The sequence below is a fragment of the Schistocerca cancellata genome, chromosome 7 (assembly GCF_023864275.1).
Source record: "Schistocerca cancellata isolate TAMUIC-IGC-003103 chromosome 7, iqSchCanc2.1, whole genome shotgun sequence".
In the NCBI taxonomy this organism is placed as follows: Eukaryota; Metazoa; Arthropoda; class Insecta; order Orthoptera; family Acrididae; genus Schistocerca; species Schistocerca cancellata.
In genome coordinates this window covers 260389484-260417150 of record NC_064632.1, presented here as the reverse complement: position 1 = coordinate 260417150, position 27667 = coordinate 260389484, and the positions used below count along the sequence as shown (strand labels likewise).

At 41.8% G+C, this 27667-nt stretch overlaps 1 protein-coding gene across 2 annotated transcripts in view; it reads left to right on the top strand.

Annotated features, from left to right (window-relative positions):
- LOC126092262 (N-acetyltransferase eco) overlaps positions 1-27667 on the top strand; it is a 96541-nt gene that overhangs the window by 15735 nt on the left and 53139 nt on the right. For both annotated transcript variants that reach the window (XM_049907777.1, XM_049907776.1), the window contains exons 2-4: positions 12287-13441; positions 26591-27160; positions 27356-27563. In XM_049907777.1, the coding sequence (XP_049763734.1) occupies positions 12321-13441; positions 26591-27160; positions 27356-27563 (1899 nt within the window). In that variant the 5' untranslated portion in view covers positions 12287-12320. The remainder of the gene's footprint in view (positions 1-12286; positions 13442-26590; positions 27161-27355; positions 27564-27667) is intronic.

Genomic DNA, 27667 nt, shown 5'->3' with positions numbered 1-27667 from the left:
AAGAGCTTGTGGAGCGGCGGCTGAACCGCCCTGCGAGGGGTCTCGATGGTCTCTTCAAGACATACAGGGGCATTCAGCTCACCTGGAGTGTTATTGCCATTCAGATACGTCTTGTGCTGTTAAGCCCAAGGAGACCAACCTCGATCACCTTATGTTCATCACTGAATGGGAGAAGCTTATTACCATTAAAGTGGCTTGTATTATGGATGAATGCAGGGCTTATGTGGAAGAATCTAATCTCCCTGTGCAGACAAGACCATTATGCTGTAATCTAAAGGAAACATTGTAAAGAAGGCAATTCTCCCATCCTAAGGGCCTGCGGTCTCCATGAAGAGGAAAACATTGGGAAGCAGTTTTAGCAGTATGTCATTTTTCTTAATAGAAGGATAAGAACTACTGGTTTAAATCAGTTTATTTTTGGTCTATGGGTGGTGACCAGTTTCGGTCATAACTGTCGCCAGACACGAATTTAACTAGACCACATGGGGAGCTATTGCTCAGAGCTATTATGTACTACCAAGAATTATGTCAGCATATTGTCTGATGACGCTTACTGTAACAGAAATTAGTCACTACCAACAGAAAGAAAATAAATTGTAATTCAGACTGGTATTTTTTATTCTTATGAAAACCTTGGTGCCTACCATCTGCGGGGTCTCTCCACCACCGTGTAACTAGCAGTTACTGTCATTGTGTATATGAGTTACGGAAAAGAACAGTGTGCTCTTTATACATACCATTATGTCAGATAGGGGCTCTGTGGTTCTTCTTAGGCAGCTCATCCACCTATTCCTCAATCTTGGGAATTTAATGCATTTAATATGCCATGTGCGACTGAATGATTGCTCCAGGGTTCCGTTTACATCGAACATGGTTCTCACAGACCACACTTCTTTGAAAGGGAAGGCTAGCTACATTTCAGTCCAGCAGAAGGAATTTTATGAGCTCACTGTTCAGTGGTCAGTTGGTAGTGAACTAGTGATCATTTTCCTGTATGGATTTATTCAGCTGTGGATGTTTGGGTGCTAGCCATTAGTGTAAAAGCTCAGATCCTTCTGGGATTAAAATTGCAAACATCCTGATGGGGGTGGATAATCCTCTTAAAGCTTTTTCGTAATATCCCAAGGAAAGAATGCGAGAAGATAGTGCAAGAAATAACTGCTATGATCATCCGCACAGCACATAATTCATTATCCTACATTTTTAGACAATTTTGCTAGAAGTCTGTAGCATGGTGATCTTGAAGTAGCTGAGGCCATCAGAAGTAGCCAAAGAGAATTCCAGTGGGAAAGGAAACATGGCTTTGCTAATAATACAATTTGATGTAAATATTTATGAGCAAAAACTCTTTATTTTGCCAAACAACAAAATAACAGGATTGTTGGGAACATGTCACTTCAGTGAACATACATGCAAATGCAATGTATTGACAGACATTCTGACACATCTGCAATACCTAAAATTTTATTACCAGTAATACTTTGTATGAATCTTTTTGATATAACCCAATTACTGGTGACATACCGTGCCAAAATGTCAACTACGAACATTTTGTACCCAAAATTTACTCAGTCACATCGATGAGGTTCATTCAAATAAAACCTGGTCAGTGCGCCTACCTTTGCCTTACACTTAGTGTGACACCACATAACTGTGTGTATGGTGCCATGTATTGGTAGAGAGACAGACGCTTGCGCTCGGTTTGATGTTGCATAGCGCCAGTGTGGTTTCACGCCAAAGAGAAGGTGGTCACACAAGTTATCGTCCACTACTGAACACGCAGGGGAGTAAGCAGGAACAACAAGGAGTGATTAGATTTTTGGTGACATAGGGAGTTGGAGGCTGTGAAATGTATCGCTGGATGAAGGCTGTGTATGGTGAGTACAGTCTGAGTAGTTAAAGTGCTGTGGAATGGCGCAAACGATTCCTTGAGGGGCGCGAATCGCTGGAAAACGATGCTCGTCCTGGACAGGCTCATTGTGTTATCACACCAGAAATGGTTGCGGTAGCGAATGTTTTAATCTTGGACAACAGCAGAATCACCGTGGACAAGATACATAGGTTACTGGGTATGCATCGACACTTGAACTTTCAAAAAATCTGTGCGCAGTCGATTCCCCGCCAACTGCCTGCTGAACAGCACAATACTCGAATGACGCTGTCTGAGTCATCTGCAACGTTATCGTGAGGAGGAATACGGCTTTCTGTTGCGTATTGTCTCAGGTGATGCAACATGGTGCCACCATTTTAAACCGGAAAGCAAGCGTTGGAGCAAGCAGTGGAAACATGTGACTTCACCACCTCCAAAGAAATTGAAGGCTGTACACGCCATTTCTGGTAAGGTCATGATGTCCTTTTTTGACCACAAGGGCCCACTGCTTGTCGAGTTCCTGGAATGGGGAACTGCCATCAGTGCCCAGCATTCCAGCATTATGAAGCCACTTTATAGAACCTTAGACAAGCCATCAAGTTGAAATGCAGAGGCATGTTGTCCACTGGCATTATCCTCCTGCATGATAATGCCCACCCACACACGGCCAATGCGGTGAAGGCAACACTGGAACATCCACCGTACAGTCCCGATCTTTCACCATACGACTTTCATGTGTTTGGACCTCTAAAACAGGCTATTCGCGGACATCGATTCGCAATGGTCGACAAAGTGTGTGACTGGGTCTAGGCCTGTGTCTGACAGCAGCCTGCTAGCTTCAAGGATGGAACCGCCCGGATAGTGTCACAATGAGGTAAATGAACCAACAGTGTTGGCGACTATTTTTGAGTATGTTTACTGTGTATAACTACATTTGTGAGTTAATAAAATCATTACCGTTACTTTACACTAGTGACTCAGGTTTCATTTGAAAGCCCCTTTATACATCATAACAAAATGTAGTATTCTGTATTTTAACACCCACTAGATAAATCTGCAATGCTGCTTTTTTTGGACTGGGAATTCAAAAGGGCACTACTACTTCCCCAGGCCCACGTACAATTAAGGAAAAAAAGTTTCAGTACATTAGTGATAACAGCAAAAACATTGTCCTAGTGAAAGTTAACAAGATTTGGCAAGACAGTTTCTCCTACTCAATGGACAGAAAGTATGATAGTACAGACAGTGAAACCTGCCCAGTTCGGAATTACGGTTGCAGTGGCCCTTATTAATCAACATGTCCATAGGGGTCAGTGTTGAATGCTATCTGCTTTGTAATTACCGTGGACAGAATTGCCACTGTTGCATAACTAGATGGACCATCACCCTTGTATACCAGTGACTTCTGTCTGTTCTATAACTCTGCAGCAATATGTTCGGTAGAATTTGGTTGATAAATGGCAGTTCAGATGTGAGGTGTGGGCCCAAAATCGTTGACATAGTTTTTGCCTACATGATCTGTGGTCAGATGCGTTGGCAGAGTTACAGACGTGACCTCCTTCACTCTGAATTGTAACTGGATAACCTACAGCTGGAAGTGGTAGACTTTGATCACAAAGTGACATTATTATTGCACATAAAGCAGCTCGATACACTGTGTGATTCCACACAGCTCCTTAGAAACACGTCGTGGGGAGCAGATCAACAAGTTCCAGTAAAATTTTGCCACCTGTTAGTTCTTGGTTAGACAAGGATGTATCATGTACATGTCGGTAGCACCTTCTGTTTTAAGCCTACTAGACCCTACCCACCATAGTGGAGTCAACCTTGCAAGTGGAGCTCTGTGGATGAGCCTTGTTGATAGTCTCCTTATAGAAGCAGATATTTCACCTCTAAAGTCTTAATTGGTTATGCAGTTAAGAATGCCCCTGTAACTGGACCATTTTCCAGTGCACCAGCATCCAACCCCTAATAGTCAAACGACCTTCAGTGTGGCATCAAGTATTACATAAACCTTAATATTCATTGCTATAGGTTGTGTTTGATCCTCCATGACTACATAGCCTTATACTGATAGCCCCACTCATGTGTTGGGTCTGCTTTTCAGAGTTTTGCTAGACTTCCAAAAAGCTCTGAATACCATGCCTCATCAGCTTCCTGGGCCCTGACTCTTCTGATACATTACCTAAAGAAGCTTTCACAATGGCTGTGCTGCCAGCCAAAATTCCATCTTACAAAATTTGGAAGACATCTGACCAAATTAATTCCGAACAATAGCTTCCACCAAAAAATAGAGGCAGTCTCTTTGCTCCTTTCAAGGAGAAGCTGTAGCCTAGACCATAAACTACAGGCTACTTGTATGTTTTGTGATCTGTCAAAGGCATTTTGACTGTATGAATCATAATATCCGTCATTAGGAAAGGGACATGAATTTAGCTCTCGAGCATCATCCAACTGAAAACTAATTACATGTTGTTTCCATTTTATGGCCTTTTTTTTTTTTGGCGTGTGTGTGTGTGTGTGTGTGTGTGTGTGTGTGTGTGTGTGTGTGTGTGTGTGTGTGTGTGTGTGTGTGTACATTAATGACCTTTCATCAGTTACATTACCAGATACCCAATTTGTTTTGTTTGCAGATGACACAAAAATTTCAAATCAAGACGTGTGTGTGTGTGTGTGTGTTTTTTTTTTGTTTGTTTGTTTGTTTGTTATCTTCCTTGATAAAGGCTGTGGCCAAAAGCAACATGTGAATGTCTTCATAGTGCAGGGTTTGACCTCCATTTCTCAAAATTTTCCTGAAGAGTGAGCCAATTGGGGATGGGTGTCTTACATGGTGCATAGTGTCCATCATGCGCAGGAACCTCCCACATCCTTAGTCGACATGGATCGTATTGAGACACATGACTGCCTACTCCAGCATCTCGGGCCAGAATGCAACATCACATGGATGTAAGCAGCAATCTGGAGGGGATGGGGAAGGGGATAGTACTGTACAGTTGGGGAGAGAGAGACAAACGCTGTCTGATGTAGTGTGCAGGGACTACACTGCCTATAGAACTGCTGAAGTGCCTCAATCAATCTCTATTTGCAATGCAAATGTTGTCAAAGAGGATACAAGAGTGTTTACTTCTGTAATGTCTTCTGGGTAAGAATTACTTGTGGTGTGAATCCAAGAACATCCTGGAGAGGCCTGTTTAGTGGACCAGTGATAAAACTACTGCTTCCCAATGTATTTTTCCTTAGTGAAATTTGTCATTAAAAATTTATATCTTTTTCAAATGAGCAGTTCCGTTCATGGAATGAACACTAGAAATAAGAATAATCTTCACAAAGATGTAAAGTCACTTTCTTTGGTCCAGAAAGTTGTCCATTATTCAGGTTCAGGCATTTTCAGTTACTTATCCAGCAGATGTAAAAAGAGGTAATATTGAAAAATAATGTGAATATTAGTACAAATTGAATGCAGTAATGTGATCATTGTAAATAAGTGTTATAAAATGATTCTTCTATTCAATGTTTATTACCTCATGAATGAAAATTTGTTCAAAAGTTTTTTGGCTCATTCTGCATTCATGATAATAATTCTACTTGGGATTTGTGGAAGGGACTTCTTAGCTCGTTTGCGCCTGATATCCAGCACGGTAGCCAGTCCATTGTAGTGGGGCCGCCATGTACCCTGTTGGTTGTAATCCCCTGACCACAAAGGGATCGCTCTGCTGATGCCTGCACCGTTAACTCCCCACGTACGCCAAGGGGTATATTCTCATCCTCCTGGGACATTGGGACTCCCAGCAATATCCATCCTGCCTTTGCTGCGGCTGGGTGGTGCTCGTGGGGAGGCCCCCTGGTCAGAGTGGGTAGCATCAGGGCGTACGACACACGATGAAGCGTAGTCCATCAATTCGCTGGTGGTGAAACACCATCAGTCTCTAAGCGGTCAAGATCTAACTTCAGTGCTAAGAAATGCAACCCTAAATCGCCCCCACCCCACAGGCCACACCATGGGAGGAACGCCAGGGTAAGGAAGGCAGTGAAGCTTATTCACCCCGGTACCTCGTATGTACTAGAGTTGAAGGATAATCTTTCTTGTCAATGAAACCTCAGTTTTTTGTGGAGCATTTAGAGGACAAGTTTGGGGAGGTGGAGGGCTTGTCCAAAATGCAGTCAAGGTCGATTTTGATCAAAACAGCACCCTCTACCCAGTCATGGGCACTACTAGCCTGTGCAAACTGAAGGATGTTTCTGTTTCCATAAGAGCTTAAATATGGCCCAGGGTATCATATTTCACAGGGACCTTCTTTTGCAGTCTGACGATGAGCTGCGCACCAATTTAGAGCAGCGAGGTGTCCATTTAGTCCAGCACGTCCACCTCACCGGTGTCCGAGGGATAATCGTGTTGCCACCGGTGCTTTCATCTTGGCCTTAGAGGGTGACACATTACCCGAGTAGGTCAAGGTGATGGTCTAACGCTGTGACGTAAAGCCATATACCCCTCCCCGATGCGGTGAAATTGTATGTAACATCCCCTTGGAAAAATTATTGAATTACTGTGCTGATAAATTTTATACATTATTTGATTTTCAAACAGCTGAGCAGAACTGAAGGTACTCAGACATTTCGCTCTTTCCCTATTCTGATCAACACTAAACTGACACACAATATTTTTAGCGCAACACAATCCGACTTTTAATAGTGCTGGTAGTTCGGCCATATATCTTCCCGCTGTACTTCCAGCATCGCCTGTTGGGATTGTGGATGTCCTTCAGATCCCAATACTCCCTGTGCCCCGCCTCCCATCTGTCTCAACTGCAGAGAGCACCATCCGCCTCGCTCGCTAGACTGCAAGATTCTCCAGAAAGAAAGAAAAATAATGGAATACAAGACCCTGGACCAACTGACCTACACTGAGGCTGAGAGAAAGCATGGGAGGCTACATCCTGCGCATATGACATCAACCTATGCAGGCACTACAACAATGGTTCTACCATCTTCTGTTCCGCCACATACAGTCGGCTCTCAGAGCCATCAGACTCCACCTGCCCCCTTGGTGGTGGGGGGCACTTACCTTCCTGTTCCTCCTGCACAACCTACTTCAGGAACAACACCCCACCCAACCAGCCAAAGAAGCGTAAGTCGTCTTTGGCTCCTCTCGCCAGGAAGGGATCCCTTGGGTCACTCCCTTCCCAGGTTCCTACCAGTGGCAAAGCTGACACCCACCAGTGGCTGAAGCAACCACAGGTAGCTGGTCGTAGGGCTTCACGGTCCTCCTCAGTCCCTGAGGCTGAATCAGTGAAGCCCTCCCAGCTGGACAAACCTAAGGAGCACTGAAAGAAACCTAAAAAGAAAAAGACCCCCCCCCCCCAAGAATCAAGACACTGCAGTGGCACCCACACCAGCACTACCTACAAGCTCTGTGTCTGAGGATGAGGTGGAGATTCTGGTGTCTGCTAAGGACCTAGATCTCCCTGGGCCCTCAGACACAATGGATGTCGATCGCACAGGTACTCATCTGGTGGCAGCAGGTGACCCTGAGGTGCAGACTGCCTCATTGAGTGTTTCATGCCTTCCCAGTCTCACAATCACGTAATCCTCCAGTGCAATTGTGGCGGTTTTTTCCACCACCTGGCTGAGCTACGGCAACTGTTAAACTTTACACCTGCTTTCTGCATTTCCCTCCAGGAAACCTGGTTCCCGGCAATGCGGACCCCTGCCCTCCGTGGCTATAAGGGATATCACAGGAACCGTAGTGACTATAATAGTGTGTCGGGTGGAGTTTGTGTCTTTCCTGAACTCAGTATGTAGTGAACCTGTGCCCCTTCAAACCGCTCTTGAAGCTGTGGCTGTCAGGATAAGGACGTTGCAGAAAATAGCTGTCTGCAACATAATCTTCCTCCAGATTGTGCAGTACCCCTGAATGCATTGACTGCACTGATTGATAAACTCCCTGAACATTTCCTACTTTTGAGAGGTTTTAATGCGCATAACCCCTTGTGGGGTGGTGCCATACTTACTGGCAGAGGTAAGAGGTCAAAAATGTACTCTCTCAACTCTACCTCTGCCTCTTAAATACTGGGGCTCCCATACATTTCAGTGTGGCACATGGCACATATTCGGCCATTGATCTCTCCGTTTGCAGTCCTTGGCCTTCTCTCATCTATCCACTGGAGAGCGCATGATGACCTATGTGTTAGTGACCACTTCCCCATCTTCCTGTCACTCCCCCAGCATCATGCCTGTGGATGCCTACCCAGATGGGCTTTAAACAAGGCAGACTGGAAAGGCTTCACCTCTGTCACCGCTGAATCTCCCCTACATGGTGCCATCAATGTTGTCATTGAGCAGTGACTACAACGATTGTTTCTGTGGTGGAAAAGGCAATCCCTCGTTCTTTAGGGTGCCCCGGGCGAAAGACAGTCCCTTGGTGGTTGCCGGAAGTCGCTGAGGCAATTAAAGAGCATCGTTGGCAAGCTCTACAGCGACATAAGCAGCATCCTGCCCTAGAGCCCCTAATAGCCTTTAAGCAGCTACGTGCCTGCGTTCGCGAGCTTGTAAAACAACGGAAACAGGAGTGTTGGGAGAAGTACGTGTCGACCAGTGGGTGCCATACGTCAGCTTTCCAAGTCTGGACGAAGATCAGATGTCTTTTTTGGGTACCAGATCCCAGCAGGTATACCTGGCATTAACATAGATAGCGTGTTATCTACAGACGCAAATACGATTACTGAGCACTGTGCTCGAGCCCCTGCATCAGAGAACTACCCCCCAGCCTTTTGCACCCTCAAACAGCGGATGGAAAGGAAAGTCCTCTCATTCACTACATGCCACAGTGAACCCTATTATGCCCCATTTACAGAGTGGGAGCTCCTCAGCGCCCTTGCACATTGCTCCGACACAGCTCCTGGGCCGGATCGGATCCACAGTCAGATCATTAAACATCTCTTGTCTGATTACAGCGATATCTCCTCGTCATCTTCAACCAGATCTGATGTGATGGCATCTTCCCATCACAATGGCGGGAAAGCACCATCATTCTGGTGCTCAAACCTGGTCAAAACTCGCTTGATGTGGATAGGTATCGGCCCATCAGCCTCACCAATTTTCTTTGTAAGCTGCTGGAACGTATGGTGTGTCGGCGGTTGGATTGAGTCCTGGAGACATGTGGCCTATTTGCACCATATCAGGGCGGCTACTGCCAAGGTCGCTCTACCACTGATAATCTTGCGTCCCTAGAGTCTGCCATCTGAACAGCCTTTTCCAGACGCAAACATCTGGTTGCTTTCTTTTTTACTTAAGTGAAGCATACTACATGACATGGCAACATCATATCCTTGCCACATTGTACGAGTGGGGTTTCCAGCCCCGCTCCCAATTTTTATCCAAAACTTCCTATCATTCCGTACTTTCCATGTTAAAGTTGGTGTCTCCCATAGTTCCCCCTGTATTCAGGAGGATGGTGTTCCGCAGGACACCGTATTGAGTGTGTTTTTATTTTTAGTGGCTATTAACGGTCTAGCAACAGCTGTAGGGCTGTTGGTCTCACCTTTTCTGTATTCGGATTATCTCTGCATTTTGTACTGCTCCTCCAGTACCGGTGTTGCTGAGTGGCGCCTACAGGGAGCCATTCACAAGGCGCAGTCATGGGCTCTAGCCCACGGCTTCCAGTTTTGAGCCGCGAAGTCGTGTCTCATCCATTTGTCGGCGTCGCACAGTTCATCCAGAACCGTAACTTCATGATCCACTCACTGTAGTGGAGACATATCGATTCTTAGGGCTGGTTTTCGATGACAAATTGACTTGGCTACCTCACCTTCGTCAGCTTAAGCGGAAGTGCTGGCAGTTCTACAGAGCCCTTGTTCGATCCTTCCTTGACTATGGGTGTCCGGTTTACGGTTCGGCAGCGCCCAAGATGTTGGGTTTTCCCCTGTTTTAGTGTTTGTTGCCCTCGTGATTCTTGTAGTTTTCTCCTTTCTTCCAGCTGGTTTTTGTATGTCTTGATTATTTTACTCCCACCCTTGTGTAATTATTTTAATTTTAACGATGGACTGATGACCCAGCAGTTTGGTTCCAAACCCCCCCCCCCCCCCCCTTAACTTTTAAACCAACCAACACAGTAGAGAAGTTATTGATGTCATTGCCACATATCATAGCTGATGCTATAGTGCAGGGAGACTGCATTTTAACTTCCCAAATTACTCATTTTTAGTAGGCAATGTACAAGGCGGGGGAGGGGGGGGGAAGACACCACTTATCTAGTCTTATCCCAGAGTGATTTAAGAGAATTTCCATCCATCCCGTGGCTTAAATTCCAAATCTTACCTCTTTATATTTGAAATCTATTCATGTGGTATTTATCTTTAGCAAACTAACTATATTTGAATGACTTTTTCCTCTTTTGATATCCTCTTGTGTTGTCTGTACAGAGGAAAGGGGGGGGGGGCTGTAGATGTGTGGGAGCCTTGATCTGCACTATTCCTCCTGCTGCCCTCTCTTAAAGTGTCTGTGTCCTACTTCTTATTTTATTAATAATCTATCACTGTCCTGTGTAAGTCATATCTTGTGACATTGTTACAGCTCTGTTTGCCTGTATTACTCACAATATTCTTCTCCTGACTCGTTGATAAAGAGAATAAGTGACTAATAATCATACTGATGAGTTATATGAAAAAACCCTATTCATCAGATTTTTTCTAAAATTTTATTCAGAAAATGGATTCACTTTGGCACCAAGTTAGATAGGTGCGGTGCTAATAGGGGTTAGAAATTTTATGTCAGAAAGGTTCATACTTTCCAGTAGTATTCAGCAGGTATTAATGGGTTTCTGTGTTTACTTCTGTTGCCTGAGTTTTTGTAATATTTGTTTTATTCATTGCTTTTTTGTATGTGTGAATAAAGAAGTGTCAGTTTTTTGGTTAAAGAAGTGTTGTAGAGTATCTAAATGTAGGCTATAGCCACCACAATTTATTTTATATGAATTGAGCAACTTTTCAAGTTTTTAAATGTGCTTTCATTGTCTTTGGTAGTATAGTACACTGTGGATTTGCACCTATAGCCTTACTGAGTGATTATGCATCTGATCCAAATATCTTGCATGAAACGACTTAAAATAAATGGCTGGTGGATAATTTGACACTATGGAAAGATAATTTTGTCACTTTGATTAAAATTGCTGTGGTTTTGTGAATTCGTAATCCTGTGTGACAAAGTTTGGTGGTGCAGCATGTGATGTCTTTGTAGGCTAAGGGAGGGGTAACATTGAAAGTCATGACTAAACTGAAAATGAAATTATTTAATATTGTGTGCTTTTTCTTTGCTGACTTAATAACTAGTTAAACAATGGAAAATCCAAGATGGATTGTAACAATACAAGAGAGGGAAAGTTGCTATCCACCATACAGCAGAGATGCTGAGTCGCGATAGGCACAACAAAAAGATTCACACAATTATAGCTTTTGGCCATTAAAGCCTTTGTCAGCAGTAGACGCGCGCGCGTCATCGTTCCAGACAAACAATTTATAAAACAATTGAGAACATTGAATTCTCAACATCTGCTGCAGACAAGAAGAAGAATGCTGTGAAGACTGTTGCTGCCACTGCTCTTGTGCATGGACCCTGTGTTTTCTGTGGATGTAGACTTAATTTTAGTATTGACATTAATGATTCTTTTTCACATGGTAATGGTTGGCTGACTGTAGCTATTGTATGTGGAGGTACAGGAGTACCTAATGTTCCTGGACTTGAAAGTTTTGTGGATAGAGACATTATCGCCTACCGTACCTATCATATGGCTGAACTTGCAAATAAAGACTTTGGTAAATCTGCTTATATGTCTACCCCTGCTTTGTCATTGTATACTCGTAACAAAAGAAAAATATCTGTAAATGAGTCTGTATTTATTTGGATGAAAGGTAAAGGAGTATGTGAATATGTAAAGTTTGTTGGTGACACACACACACACACACACACACACACACAAACGCAACTAACACACACGTCTGCAGTCTGAGAGCTGAAACCACACTCTGAGACTGCAGATGTGTGTGTGTGTGTGTGTGTGTGTGTGTGTGTGTGTGTGTGTGTGTGTGTCTACTGCTGACAGAGGCTTTAATGGCTGAAAGCTATAATTGTGTGAATCTTTTTGTTGTGCCTATCATGACTCAGCACCTCGGCTATATGGGAAATTGCAACTTTCCTTCTCTGGTATTGTTAATAACTAGGTAATACAGTATAGGTATGAGGTATTTTTGTTGGCTATTATTTCTTTAATATGTAAGATGAATAAAAATTGTCAGTTAGCATTGATGTCTAAGATTGTTATTGTTCAAAGTTACACTCATTACACTTAGGATTTAAATTTGTGTGTATTCTTTGAGTAACTTTCTGTGTTTTGTTATGCTTTTTCTTTTCTGTTTCCTTTTTCAGGTTTTGTGACTTTTTGAAGTACTACACTTGAAGAATGGATGCTGTTGAAATCACACCGCCCAGGTCACTGCGGCGGCGGATTATTTTCAATTCACAAACACCCTCTAGTAGAAGGCAACTGGAAACCCCAAAAAATCCTGGAAGTAGTCCCTCTGCATTCACTCCCAGCAAGAGGTCAGATGTGTCAGCTTACTCGTCTCCTGATCGATATAGCTCTCCTCCCCACTCTCCACGTTGGATACTGGATACACCTCCGAAAATTAGTGGCTCTCTGCTTTCTTCACCAAGTAAATTTCTGGATGACAATATGCCCTCCCGAATGTCCAGGTTTGACTCATTTCTGAATTCTCTCTCCCTAAGACATTCATCAAAATCAGATAAGAAATGTTCACCGAAAGTAAAAGTTTTAGATTGTGAGAGAGCGGATGTCTCTGCAGTGCAACCAACGATCCTTGACAAAAACAAGTCTGACATAAATGGTGGTAGCAATAGTGGTGAAGTGGAAGTACCTGTTAAACAAATAAAATCAGTGAAGTACCTGAGCAGTGACAATAAAGAAAATGAGGTCTCAACAAGTAAAACTAGAAATTCTGATCTTTTCATTCAACCCACATCATTCTATAAATCAACCAGAGCAGAAATCAATAACAAAGAATCCACAATTACTGAAAATAATATCGCTAGTAATAAGTTTACTTTCTTTGGAGGCGTTAAAAGAAGTCGCTCATCAAGTATAGAAACTACAAAAAGACACCGTAGCACAAGTTCGAATAAGCCAAAAGCAAAGAAAGCAAAACTATCAAAGAGAATGAGGCTTGGAGAAATAAATGTAGGTGTAAGACATGGTATTAAAAAACCTAAACCTAAGAAAAAAAGTGTAACAATAAAACCATTCCCGAAGATACCAAAAATTATGCCAAGTGACAGAATTAAAGCTCTCTCTGATACTCCCTTGGTGAAGCAGGGTTCACAACAGCTACTAAGGGGAGCCCCCAGCACAGCTTCACAGAGTTCACAAATTACTCCCACAAAAAAGATACCATCTCCTAAAAAAATTCCAACTCCTCCTCCAGATCCTACAAAGAAATTTTTTAAGACCAATCGAACATTGCATATCAGCAAGAAGGCAACAGTGACAATGGAGAACAATGTGAAGTAAGTACTGATAAAATTTAGATTGTTTATTTTACCAAGTATTGTTGTATTTTCACAAATTAAGAGAGCAGATGTGAACAGAAATTTCACCAGCTTGCTTGTATGTCTCAATTCACCATCCTAGAAGTATGAGGGAAGGTCAAAAAGCATCACACAATAATTACCAAAATGTTTTAATTGGTAGCAAAACAAAAATCACAAATACTCCTCTTACTTAGTTTTCTACATACTCACCAATGTTCTCAACACATTTCTCCCATCATGGGACCAGTTTAAATATGCCCTGCTCGTAGAAGTCCATTTTGTTTGAGTACAGCTACCTGTGGACTGCTGATTTCACTTCTTCATCTGTTGCAAAGCATTGGCTGGCCAGGAATTTCTTCATGGGACCCTGCCTGCAATGTGGTGAATCATAAAGGTTCACATGGCCCTCTTAGAAGAATGCACACTATCTGGAGTAATTGCTACGGTCTGGGTAACCATACCCATACATGCCACCTATTTTCCTGTGGATTTCACTCTGTTTGTTCCCTTTGGTCCACAAGCATAAAACTACACTTCGCTACTCTTCACAAATTGATGACAGTAACGTGCACGGCATGTCTATTTCATAGTTCAGGCTTCTCTCGCTAGAGAAAACAAAATATCGTCTGTAGTGCAAACTTCAAACTACATCGTCGTGAAGTTTCAACATTCACCGCAATACCAGGGGAGAAAAAAATTGTGTGTTACTTTCTGATCCTCTCTTATACATTGTTTTGTGAGTTTTCTTTAACATGTTTCTGACACAGCCTGTATCATTTTCAAACAAAATTTGAATATAAACGTTGAACTTCATCGTGCCGACACCATCATATAGGAAAGCTTTGCGGAGGGCATACAGGTAGTTTGTAAGTTTGTGTTTTATACTTCAAATTGTCTTGTTCAGTCAAATAAGGCAATTTAAAAAATTGCTCAATGACCATTGAAATTTTACTTATTGAAATATTGTTGGTGAATGCAATAACAATATTTTTAAAGGGTGGATGTATTCACCTGTGTGACAGTTGTAAATAATGACTGTTATCATCTTGTATATTCAAATTGTCACTTGGAAATCAGCTGTTTGTTACTAATTGTAGACTTTGTAAAGCTATATTTATTATGAAATAGGCAAACACTTGAGCCTACAGTTGCATGGAGGGATGGAATGTCGTGTATTTGAGAATGGAGGTCATGGTTTTGTCATTGAGGATATGAGGAAGTGCAAACAAGTTACTGTGCATAATCTGGTACAGCTATTGCACCTAGGTTCTATTGCATTTATCAGCTACTTGGGGGTTGTTGATGGATGGACTGTTGTTTCTATAGCTGCTTCTCAATTCATTCTGCTAAGTAGGCCTACTTCTCATTTGTGATTGATTGACTGTTTTCGTATTAGGTGCAACCAAAGTTTCAATTATAAAAATTGGTTGCTAACTATGGAACACATACTGTCTAACTTAAAACAGGATCATAAATTACTATGTGAAACTATACTGCATTCATAGTAGAGGGAACCATTGGCACAAGTTGATGTCTAAATAAAAATATCATGACACAGCTTATAGTTTGATGTACTGCTTAAAAGGCTGACAGGTTCTAATGATTGGCTATAAGACTGGTTGTGAGTATCATTAATCAAATAAGAATAAACGATATCACCAAACACATTCAGTATACAAGGTCTATTCAGAAAATTCCAAAATATTTGTAATTTCGCAACAGTGGTGTGTTGGAGCTAAATGTGATTGGCAGCCCTACAGATGCATGTGTTTAATGTGTAACTGCTGGAAGTTCCTTTGTTGTATGACTCTTAGGTATTGTTTAGTGCTGTATTGAGTAGTACATTGTGCCGCACAGTTCATGAATTGCGAGAGGACAGAGTTAGAGGAGCAATGCATCTGTATTAAATGTTGCATGAAACTCGAGAAAACCTTTACAGACACACACCAAATTATGCAGGAGGCCTATGGTGATGAGTGCTTACACCGTATTCCGTGTTAAGATTGCTTCACATGGTTTAAGGAAGGTAATGATGACCTTCATTCAGGATGCCCTTCAACGTCTACCGACAATGCTCATATTAGGGACGTCAACAAAATTGCACATGCCAATCAGTCTGTCGGAGATTACAGAAGAATGTAGCATTTTAGTTGCATCACATCTTGAAATTGTGACACAGCATGTAGCGAGACAATTCATGGCTCTTGCATCATGATAAAGCACCTGCACGTTCATTGCTGTTGGTGCATGAATATTGCACAAAAATCGAAATTGCTATGCTGCTTTATCCTCTGTACTCTCCCTACCTTGCCCCTGTGGACTTTTTTTATTATTATTTTTTTTATTTCCAAACTTTAAAATCCTGTTGGAAGAATGAATATTTGCAATGATAAATGAGATGAAAGAAAATTCATGGATGCACTTCGCGCGATCCAGCAAGAGGCATACCAAGACTGCTGCCGGAAGTGGAAATGGCTTTGGTAGCTGTGTATCAGTTGTGGAAGAGAGTATTTCGAAGGACACCATGCATAATAAGTAAAAGGTAAGGATAAAAAAAGTTGTGGACTAAGTTCCGGAATTCTTTGAACTGATCTCAAACATTGGAATTTTATCCACCACCAGAATAATACCCAAACATCTGAGGTAACTCAAGGAAAACTTTTGGGGGCAAGGATGTATAACATAGTTTAAATAAGGAACAGTGTACATTCAAGCAACACTTGTGGATCCACGTACATGAACAAGACAGGTACAAAACATTTCAACAGTTGGTGGTCAGTAGTGGTAGTGCTGTGTTATGTTTCATTTCCTATCCAGATAGCTGCACAGTACAATGCAGCACAAAATATTTTTGCAATTTTTTTCATTTTTCTAGTGAATTTAGCTACATTTTATACGATAGTTAAATATGGTGTACTTGTGTGGTAGGTGTAAAATTTAAAGTGACTTATCAGGAAAGAGAAAATATTTGTGCAATGGATAAATCAGTGTAATTAAATGTGTTTTACTTTTTTATGTTACTAATGGATGTACACTCCTGGAAATGGAAAAAAGAACACATTGACACCGGTGTGTCAGACCCACCATACTTGCTCCGGACACTGCGAGAGGGCTGTACAAGCAATGATCACACGCACGGCACAGCGGACACACCAGGAACCGCGGTGTTGGCCGTCAAATGGCGCTAGCTGCGCAGCATTTGTGCACCGCCGCCGTCAGTGTCAGCCAGTTTGCCGTGGCATACGGAGCTCCATCGCAGTCTTTAACACTGGTAGCATGCCGCGACAGCGTGGACGTGAACCGTATGTGCAGTTGACGGACTTTGAGCGAGGGCATATAGTGGGCATGCGGGAGGCCGGGTGGACGTACCGCCGAATTGCTCAACACGTGGGGCGTGAGGTCTCCACAGTACATCGATGTTGTCGCCAGTGGTCGGCGGAAGGTGCACGTGCCCGTCGACCTGGGACCGGACCGCAGCGACGCACGGATGCACGCCAAGACCGTAGGATCCTACGCAGTGCCGTAGGGGACCGCACCGCCACTTCCCAGCAAATTAGGGACACTGTTGCTCCTGGGGTATCGGCGAGGACCATTCGCAACCGTCTCCATGAAGCTGGGCTACGGTCCCGCACACCGTTAGGCCGTCTTCCACTCACGCCCCAACATCGTGCAGCCCGCCTCCAGTGGTGTCGCGACAGGCGTGAATGGAGGGACGAATCGAGACGTGTCGTCTTCAGCGATGAGAGTCGCTTCTGCCTTGGTGCCAATGATGGTCGTATGCGTGTTTGGCGCCGTGCAGGTGAGCGCCACAATCAGGACTGCATACGACCGAGGCACACAGGGCCAACACCCGGCATCATGGTGTGGGGAGCGATCTCCTACACTGGCCGTACACCACTGGTGATCGTCGAGGGGACACTGAATAGTGCACGGTACATCCAAACAGTCATCGAACCCATCGTTCTACCATTCCTAGACCGGCAAGGGAACTTGCTGTTCCAACAGGACAATGCACGTCCGCATGTATCCCGTGCCACCCAACATGCTCTAGAAGGTGTAAGTCAACTATCCTGGCCAGCAAGATCTCCGGATCTGTCCCCCATTGAGCATGTTTGGGACTGGATGAAGCGTCGTCTCACGCGGTCTGCACGTCCAGCACGAACGCTGGTCCAACTGAGGCGCCAGGTGGAAATGGCATGGCAAGCCGTTCCACAGGACTACATCCAGCATCTCTACGATCGTCTCCATGGGAGAATAGCAGCCTGCATTGCTGCGAAAGGTGGATATGCACTGTACTAGTGCCGACATTTTGCATGCTCTGTTGCCTGTGTCTGTGTGCCTGTGGTTCTGTCAGTGTGATCATGTGATGTATCTGACCCCAGGAATGTGGCAATAAAGTTTCCCCTTCCTGGGACAATGAATTCACGGTGTTCTTATTTCAATTTCCAGGAGTGTATTATTTAGAATTTTGTGTAAAGGAAATGAGTGGCAAGTTTACAGTCCAAAGCTAGTTTCTGTCCTGTATCAATGCAGAGGTAACATATTACTGTAACTTGGCAGTATTGAAGTTACAGTCAGTAAATCTGGATTATGAGTATACCTCAAACCATAACATGTTACCAGCTACCTGGACCTCTGCCGGTTGACAAAGGAGCAGTTTAGTGTGTCCACTGCAGCATTCTGTCCACGCCAAGGTACAAGAGTCCAACAAGTGCTACCACAGTCCCTTCATCACAAACATATACTGCATATTCTATTGTGGCCGACACTCTTCCAAGCACCCAACACATTAGCAGTGACTTTCCAGACTGAAAGTACTTGACTGTTGTTACAGATACTATACATTCGTACACAGTTTCCAATCTTATTACAGCTTAGATTAATACTATTTATTAGAACAGTATAAATTTTCATCTCCTGCAATTAACTACTTATCACAAACCAAAAACTTGTTTAAGAAAAGAGAAAGTATAAGAGGTATTACACACAGTTAATGTACAGCATGATTATAATTAAAGTTAAACTTTCAAACCACTGTAGAAATAACACCACATGTCAGAATGACGTCAAATTGCAACGGAATATTATCGGAGAAGGGGGAAAACGTATGGCAGAAGAAAAATAAATAGTCACAAAATGTAGCAATAGATGGCACTGTAAGCATCATAATTTAATTGCAGTCAACTACAAATGACAAATGAATTGTACAACAATGCCTAAGGTGTACATTTAACGTTAAACAAAATTGTACCACTCAGTGTGCATGGGTGTACAGGTGTGATACTGTTAGTTACGTAAGCCCATCCATCACAGCAAGGTCATTTCACATTGGATGGGAAAATGGGTTTTTAGTTGTCCTCAGGCCAAAAACCGCATAAATAGCATCAATCACATCTGTTTTTAATTGTCCTGAGGCCAAAAACCATATAAAAATCATCAGTCAAAGTCAAATCGTATTATTGGTTTCCACATGCCTGACGTAAAACATGTTCGATATACTGTCCACTGTTTTGCACAACTGATGAAAGTGTTTCTGGGGTCACGTTCAGAATGTGTTGCGCAGTGCGTGCCTTCAGTGCAGCTAACTTTGAAATCGGAACACTGAACACATCATCTTTCAGCTAGCCGCACCGCCAGAACTCACACGAATTAAGATCAGGTGATCCGGAAGGGAGGCTGTTGGGAAATCATGGCTGATAATTCTAGCATTTCGGAAATGGCTCCAGCGGCTGCTTAACTGAATTTGCAATGTGCGGAGGTGTGCCATCCTCCATAAAAATGATCCCATCCACACTGTTGGAGAGCTGGAATGACATGGTTGTGCAAAAGACACTCATAGCGCTTACCAGTGACAGTACAGGTAACAGGACGGGAAGCACCTGTCTCTTCGAAAAAATATGGCCCTATGATAAATGATGCCGTAAACCCACACCAGACAGTGACCTTTCCATGATGATGTGGTACTAGTTGATTTGCGTGTGGATTTTCCATTGCCCATATTAGACAGTTCTGTGTATTGACATATCCTGTCAGATGGAAGTGGGCTTCGTCTGTTCACAAAACCTTCCACGCCCAATCATTGTCCACTTCCACGTGAGTGAGAAATTCTGAACCAAAAGTCTCTCTTGCTGGCAAGTTAACAGGGAGCAACTCGTGAACATGGGTAATTTCGAACGGGTAGCAGAGAAGGATGTTTCGTAGGATTTTAAGCACCGTGCTCATAGAAATGTCTGATGTTCGGGCAGTTCTCGGTGCACTACATGTTTGCACACCACCACTCTTCTCGTCCTGCGTTGCTGTGGCCACTGCTTTCAGTGACGTTGAAACAGTTAATTTCCTCGCCCTACCAGGTTGCACATTAGAAGAACCTGTCTTTTTGAATTTCCGAATCATTTTCTTGAGACCCACTGCAGTTATTGGACCAACGCCTTTTTTCAAACCCTTCAGTGTCTGGAACTTCTGCAGAGTGATGTGTTGACAGTCATCATTCTTGTAATATAGCTTTACAAGCAGAGTGCGATCCTGCACAGTCATGGCGAACATTGCAGATGCGAAGGGAGGAAAAGCAGCATACATGGCGTGCTTTTATCAACTTCAGTGGGTCGTGCACATGACAGGTGTTTTCATTACATACTCTTGACACAAACAGCACCACATGTTGATCAATTTTCACACTACTTTTTTTCTTCTACCATGTGTTTTCCCCCTTCTCTGATAATATTCCATTGCAATTTGATGTTATTCTGAGCAGTGGTGTTATTTCTACAGCATTTTGAAAGTTCAGCTTTGATTATAATCACCCTGTATAATAAATTTAGAACACTGTACTAAAAAGAGTATTAGCATCGAAAAATAAAAATTACGTCTGTAGCTGTGATGTGAAACATTCTGTGTGGGAAACATTAAGTTTAAGCATTGGAGCTTGTGTAAGAGATCTACAGGTTTCATGGTGAATTCATTCCTCTAGCACTCATGGGAATGAAGCTGCAGCACGCTGCACAAATTTGATGCAATCTTCTATTGACTGCAGTCTTGTAGTTGACACAGAATTTCTCTACAGTGTCGCAGTGTGTATAAGGAGCACAGTACATTACATCAGATAGGTTCCGAGTGTGGGCACAGCTTCTAGGCTTGCCTTGTTAGTGTCACACACGTTACCAACAGAATACATCAGTCCGCCGCTCGTGGTCTCGCGGTAGCGTTCTCGCTTCCCGAGCACGGGGTCCCAGGTTCGATTCCCGGCGGGGTCAGGGATTTTCACCTGCCTCGAGATGACTGGGTGTTTGTGTTGTCCTCATCATTTCATCATCCAGGAAAGTGGCGAAATTGGACTGAGCAAAGATTGGGTAATTGTACGGGCGCTGATAACCACGCAGTTGAGCGCCCCACAAACCAAACATCATCATCATCAGAATACATTTGGGATATGTTATGTGCATCACGAAGGAGCCTGAATGGACACCACTAACTTCAGAAACTGGTTCTGTTCTATATTTGTTCCTGCTATGTTCATGTTTTTGCAAGGGAAAGGTTTACCTGAAAGAACTGGTCTTTTATTAGACAGCATACCTTGTTTTGCAGAAGACATGCTTGTTTTGGGTGGCAAATTGATTTTTGTGAGACACTTTACAACTTGTGTTAAGTCATTGATGCAGCCAGTGGATCAAGTTTTAATTGTGGCTGTGAAACATGTATGGTTAAATCTCACCAAAATAGCATGTGCAAGAAGGTTCAGTCATTACCAGTTTCATAAAATCCCTGAACATATTCAATGCAGTCCACAGTCTTCATAAGGATTCTGCAATGTGATGACGACAATAGCTAGCTCATGGAAGAGAAATGCAACACTCTCATGGAAAGTGACTTCCGAGGTTCGAATGTGATACTGCTACTCTTGTGATCTTGTCAAAACAAATTTCTGGTTGTGAAGATGTATAAACAAAAAATCTGTGTTGTTAAATAGTGATTCCTATGAACAAAGTGTTTGTGATTGAGAGAGTGAAGACGATATGATCAAAGATCCTGTCGTCGTGAACAGCAAGGCACTGAAATGAGTTGAAATTTCAAAATACAAAACAAAATTTGTCTAAATATTCTGATGTTTTGACTTGTAAGAGAATTGGAACAGTTACCAAGAAAGGTGGACGAAAACATAAATAGTAAAACAAAACAATGTGCTTCTGTAAACGAGTTGTCAGTTTCTAGCAAGTAATGCAGTAGGCTTTCAAATGTTACATGTAGCTTGCTTTATAAATACAGTAAACAGCAGTTTCCATTAAAAACTTGTATTTTGTATTATCCGTATAGCCTCGGATCTGCACTAACCCAGTTAGTCGCAAGCTTACTGTAAATATTTTACTTTCTATCGGAAAAAATATAGCTGGTTTTCATGTTGGTTCCTTAATTCCTTGAGTGAAGTGGCGCAGTGGTTAGCACACTGGGCTCGCATTCGGGAGGACGATGGTTCAATCCTGCGTTCGGCCATCCTGATTTAGGTTTTCTGTGATGTCCCTCAATTGCTTCAGGCAAATGCCTGGATGGTTCCTTTGAAAGGGCACAGCAGACTTCCTTCCCTATGAGACTGATGACCTTGCAGTTTGGTCTCCTTCCCAAATCAACCCAATCCAACTGCCTAAATTCCTTAATGTTTACCAACCAGTGTTGATGATAGAACTTGTTTTTTAAAAAAACTGTCTCCCCCTCTCCATGTGATGGTGTAACTTAGTAATGAACTACTTATTTTCATTATTGGTTTTGGTCATTGAGAATAGACCTCATGTCTCGACCATATGCACTTGATTTTTCAGATCTTTTAATGAAAAAGAAAAGCTGCCAGTAGCTTACTGTTCAGTGCATTTTAGACCATACATTATTGCAAGTGAAATATGGCTAAAAGGAAAAGACACTTCTTGAATTGGTAGTGATACCGATATCAGACTTCTTCTAGAAGTTAAGGCGAGTTACTTAATAACATAAATGCTGACGGGTTTCACTACAGCCTCAGATACTACTGTGTAATAAAACTTAATTATATTGATCATTGTAGGCCCAGTGTCACACACTCACATGATGTTAATCATCTGCAAACAGAAATCTCCAAATATATATAAATTTTTTCCTTTGGCGAAGATTGTTTGAACTTCAACCGTCTGCTGTGGTCTTAAATTGTCTCAGGATTTACACAACAAAAGGTACCCAAGTAATTGTTATACTACTATTAAGTGGAAAATACATGTTGTATTTCAACCCACAAGTGGCAGACATTCTATAAATAAAACAATGCAAATTCAGATTGAAATGTCCCCCCACACATATTCTGCTGTTAGTTTCCCTTCCCTGCCCTACTGCAGATACATATGTGGATGAGATGTGCCTTTGTGGGTGTGGGTGTGTTTTCTGAAGAAGGTTTTGGCCAGATCTTTTCGTTCTGCCTATCTGCTTCTCAACATACTGCCTTTACGGTGTGCAGAAATTTTATCCTTTTCCTAATATTACCTAAATAAACTAATGTAAGGAGACATAGCTGTGGCTTGACTATAGTAAAAGTATGGGCATCTGCCTTTTTTATCTCTAACTAGAATGACTCAGTGTAGAAATGTGTATAGGTTTTCCTACACCCAACGTGACTAATGTGCTAAGAATTCCTTTTTTGCCGTTTTTGCTTTTGTAGTTCTGGGAGAGTGTAGTGCAACAGATTTGCAAATAATTACTCGTTTTAGATCGACCCTCTCTCTACTTACAAAGAGCTTGACAGAGTTCGTGCTAATAATAGTCCTTTTAAGATTTGCTATGAGGAAACCAAGACCATGTGGAATTATGTTTTGAGGATTTTTCGATAGCTCCCCTGAGCTCTCCTTGCCAAATTTTTAAGTTCTTCTGTCTGATTGTGTCTAAAGAGTTCTCATTTCAGTTTTATAATTTTAACTAATTATACTAACAAAAGGGTGTAAGAAACGATGCAAGAGAAATACCATTATCACCTGCGTGATGGCATAGAAATACTCAATGATGACAAATGAAAATTTGTGGTGGACCAGGACTCGCATCTGGGTTTCCCATTTATGGAATCTGCTATCTTAACCACTTCCAGCTATCTGAGCACACTTTTTGTCAGACCCATATTCCCAACTTGTCACTCACTACTGACACAGAGCTTCCATGGCCATTCTCCTCATCGCTCGCATTATCTTGCGTGGTTCTCCCTAGAGGGAGGACCTAGTGTGTGTCAACACTGCAGATATTGTTAAATGCTGTAAAGGCTCAGATACTACTATTGTGTGTTTGTTCTTTTGGACATTCTTAGGTTCGATTCCTGGCCATTTCAAATTTTTAAACACAGTTGTGTATTTGAGCATTTCCATGAAGCATAAGATATAATGCATCGAATATATGCTGGTTAACACAATTTTTTATGAAAAATGCATTTTGTCTTATTGCTAATTACGTATAGTGCACAAATCCAAGTTTTCATTGTAAATATTAATTAATTATTACCAACCTTTTATAAAGTATTGTTGATAGATTAACATAAAAAACTAAAAAAATACTATTCAGTGTTTGGCACATATGTATTTCACACTTCACAGAAATACTCTTAGAACTTCATCATTTTTAAAAATTTCCATGAGCTAGAAATTGAACCTGGGACACCCACATGGCAGGCCAGATTTCTAAAACAGAGCCACACGGCCTGTCAGAAAACTCGTCCTAGTTTTTGTGAATTAGACATTCAGAAAAGTTCAAAGTTTCTTGTTCTACAGGCTTTTAAGAGTTTCATTGAACTGATTTGGGAGAGTAAATATAAAAAAGTGCAAAAATCCAATTGCAGTGAGATCTCCTTGTAAGGGAAAGTCATTGTACTAACAAGACTAAAATGGCTTTTGATGATGCCACATTCGAGTAATAAATCTAACAATATTTTTCACAGGTCTGTCTATACTGGAAGGTCCTACCGTGCAGTAGCAGAATCATTCCCAGTAGGAGTGTAGACAGTATCATTGGTTATGAGAAGTTTTTGTGACCATTTAGGAATTGAATGCTGCAGTTCATTTGCCAATTCCAAGTGTTTTGCAGTTGAAAGAAATTGCCAGTGAAGTGTGTATGAAAAGCAGTTTTCCAGGATGAGTAAGATGGAAGGTGATACCTATTCAGAATCTTTGTTATTCTGGAAGTATGTTCTAAAATTATGAGCAGTATTATGCTATAACCAGTTGCTGGTAACAGCTACAATATGTAACCATAAACATTCATGCCTGTACGGTAAGGAGACCACTGAGGAAGGAAATAGAAAACTCATTAGTCATAGCTGGTCATATAGTTCAGTGCGTTTGCTTACTACATAATACTGTTATCGACTGGAGAAGATAAATTCTTGTGTTTAATACTTTATCAAATAATTTTTTCTTAAATTTGTAATGTTCTTTAAAGAACAGCTGTAAAATTCGAAGCATTGGGTGATTTACTACATTCTTTGTACGCATTAATTTACTATAAATGAAAAAAGTGAATCACTATGCAAGATCAGTCGTATTTTTGCTTAACAAAATCACTCGTGTTCCATTGTCACTATATTGTATAACCTGGGGACATCACAAGCAATAGCTGCCACTTGTGTGCTAATGCTTTACAACACGAACAGTACACAGGGCGATACGTGTGGTGTCTTATTCAGTTCAGGCTATGAAAAAGAGAATTCCAACAAATGATAGCACACACATCAGAAAGTACATTACTGTGTAATGTGATTAATACTGGGAATTAATTGATATTGAGATATTGAATCCTTTGGCTCTTTATCAAAATCGGGCAAGAATGAAGTACAGTCTGTGTAAGATGAGAACTTTTGCCGAGGGGTTTAGTGATAGAGAATTGATCAGTATTTGCATTGCCTGCCCATTTAGCTGAGTGGTCAGTGCATCTGGCTGCCATTCAGTGGGCCCGGGTTCAATTCCCAGTTGGGTTGGACGTTTTCTTCATTTGGGACTGGGTGTTGTGTTATCGACATGCAAGTTGCCCAATGAGGCATCAAATGAAAAGACTTGCAACCCTGCAGCCAAACTTCACCAAGTAGGGATTCCCAGCCATCAGTGCCATATGATCATGTCATTTTTTTCCGTATTTGCATTGAAACTTTTCGTAAAAATAGGTGTGATGTGTGTACTACAGTCACTGAAAACCTGCTCTGCCAATTTGCGCCACAAATATTAAACATTTTGATTGTCACCAGTGCAAACACCATAGTGCGTAACAGTGGATTTGACATTCTAGCCCAACATAGAATTCATTGTGAACGTAGGTAATTGCTGTATTGAAGTTAAAATCATTTTTATTGTTAGGCCATGTCATATTTATTTAAATAATTGATATTTTGACTCCTGCTGGGATTTTCTGGTGCCCATCATAAACTGAGCTCAGTCTACAGCGGACACCAGCAGAGGAATAAAAATATTGATTATTTAAAGAAATATGGCATGGCATAACAATCCAGAAGTTTTTAACTTCGGTGACAATGGCCACAAATTCAGAATTGCTTTATTGTCAACAAGATATTGAATTTCAAAATTGCTTAACCAACCCTGCCATCTAAAACTGTGTTCTGGACTACAATTAAGTAGGGATAAGTTGATGCCTGACAGTTTGCAGCCTGGTTGCCAACTTTCAGCTACGAAGTGCAGATGGCTGCAGGTGAAAACAGTAGACATATACAGAGCTCCAACAACATTGAGGTGTTTCTATAGATACAATTAGAAAATGGCGTAACGTGATTGCCTTTAGTAGACGCACGAAGCTGCTGTGTCCAGCCCACTGCAACTGTCAGTTATCTTCTTACAGCGACTCCACTATGGGTATCCAACCTTGTGACTATTTGCATCAGTCTTTTGTTTCCTCCCTAATTTGTCTTCTGTTAAAGTGTTTTGAAGTAATCAACAACAGACTTTTACTGCTGTTAGTTCTTGCTTAGGTGGCCTGTGCTATACCTTTCAAGTTCACTCTATGTATAGGTGATAGTCTTAACATTTTTGTTTCATTTCCTTTTCTTTACTCCACTGTATTGTCATAATATTTCTGTTTTGTCACATCATGTAGTGGCAAGTTAAGAGTTCAGTCTGTATTTTCTTTTTCCAGGGTGGAAGTGAGGCATGGAAAATTCCTTCTTCCTAAGAAGGAAATAAAAAAACAAAGCACAGTTTTGAAAGACAACCCTTCAGCACAAAAAAGACTGAATATTGTTTTTGAGCCTATGGATGTTGATGATACACCACAAGATATGCTTCAAGACAAAGTCAATGATACTGTTAATGCTATCCTTGACTGCCTTGACACAGATGGCCCCAAAGAGGCATGTGGCACAGATATTCAAAATATTACTGTTGCTGCTGACTGTTTGGATGTCACTGAAAACCATATTGCATCTTGTGCCTCAAAACAACAGCCATCTGTTAGACAACAAGGAAATTTAAATGCTGGTGCCATTTTGAATCCACAGGTTATAGAAAACTTAGAATTGGATACTCCCTGCAGTACTTTTGCATGCACAACGCCCAGCAATATTACAGGCCTACAGGTGTGTGGTAATGAGGGGGAGGTTGAAATGCAGGCCAATTGCACTAGTGCTTCTGTTGCAACTCAGAATGTGGATAAAGATGTTAAATTGTATCCAATTTTCTATCAGGACCACACACAGAAGTATAGCAGGTATGTGTTCTGTGTCATAAGTTACTCCAGTTACATTTAATTCCGTCACTTAATTCTCCATTTACTGATATTGCAGTGTAGTAAGTGTCTAATTCAACTGTAGGGGACCCAATCTCTGTATTGTAGAAACTACGTTAATACTTGTGACTTTGTGATGCAATTCCATACTTAGTGTTGATCCCACTTGTTTTTCAGTATGACACCAGCTTTGAAAAAGGATCATACCAGTAGGAAAAGAAAATGGCAGATGGTTGGAAATGATCAGTACCAAATTGATGCCGGGCAGAAGAAATTTGGAGCAACTCAGTGCAAAGAATGTGGTATTGTTTACCAACTTGGAGACTGGGAAGATGAGATGGCCCATGAGAACTATCACAATAATGCATCTGCTCTTAAGTTTTGTGTGAGTTTTTAATATTCCTGACTCATAATTGTGAATGATGGATTTTGATTGCAAGAGGTTGCTATTCATTCAGTTCTTCATGTACTTTTTGTATGTTTTCCCGT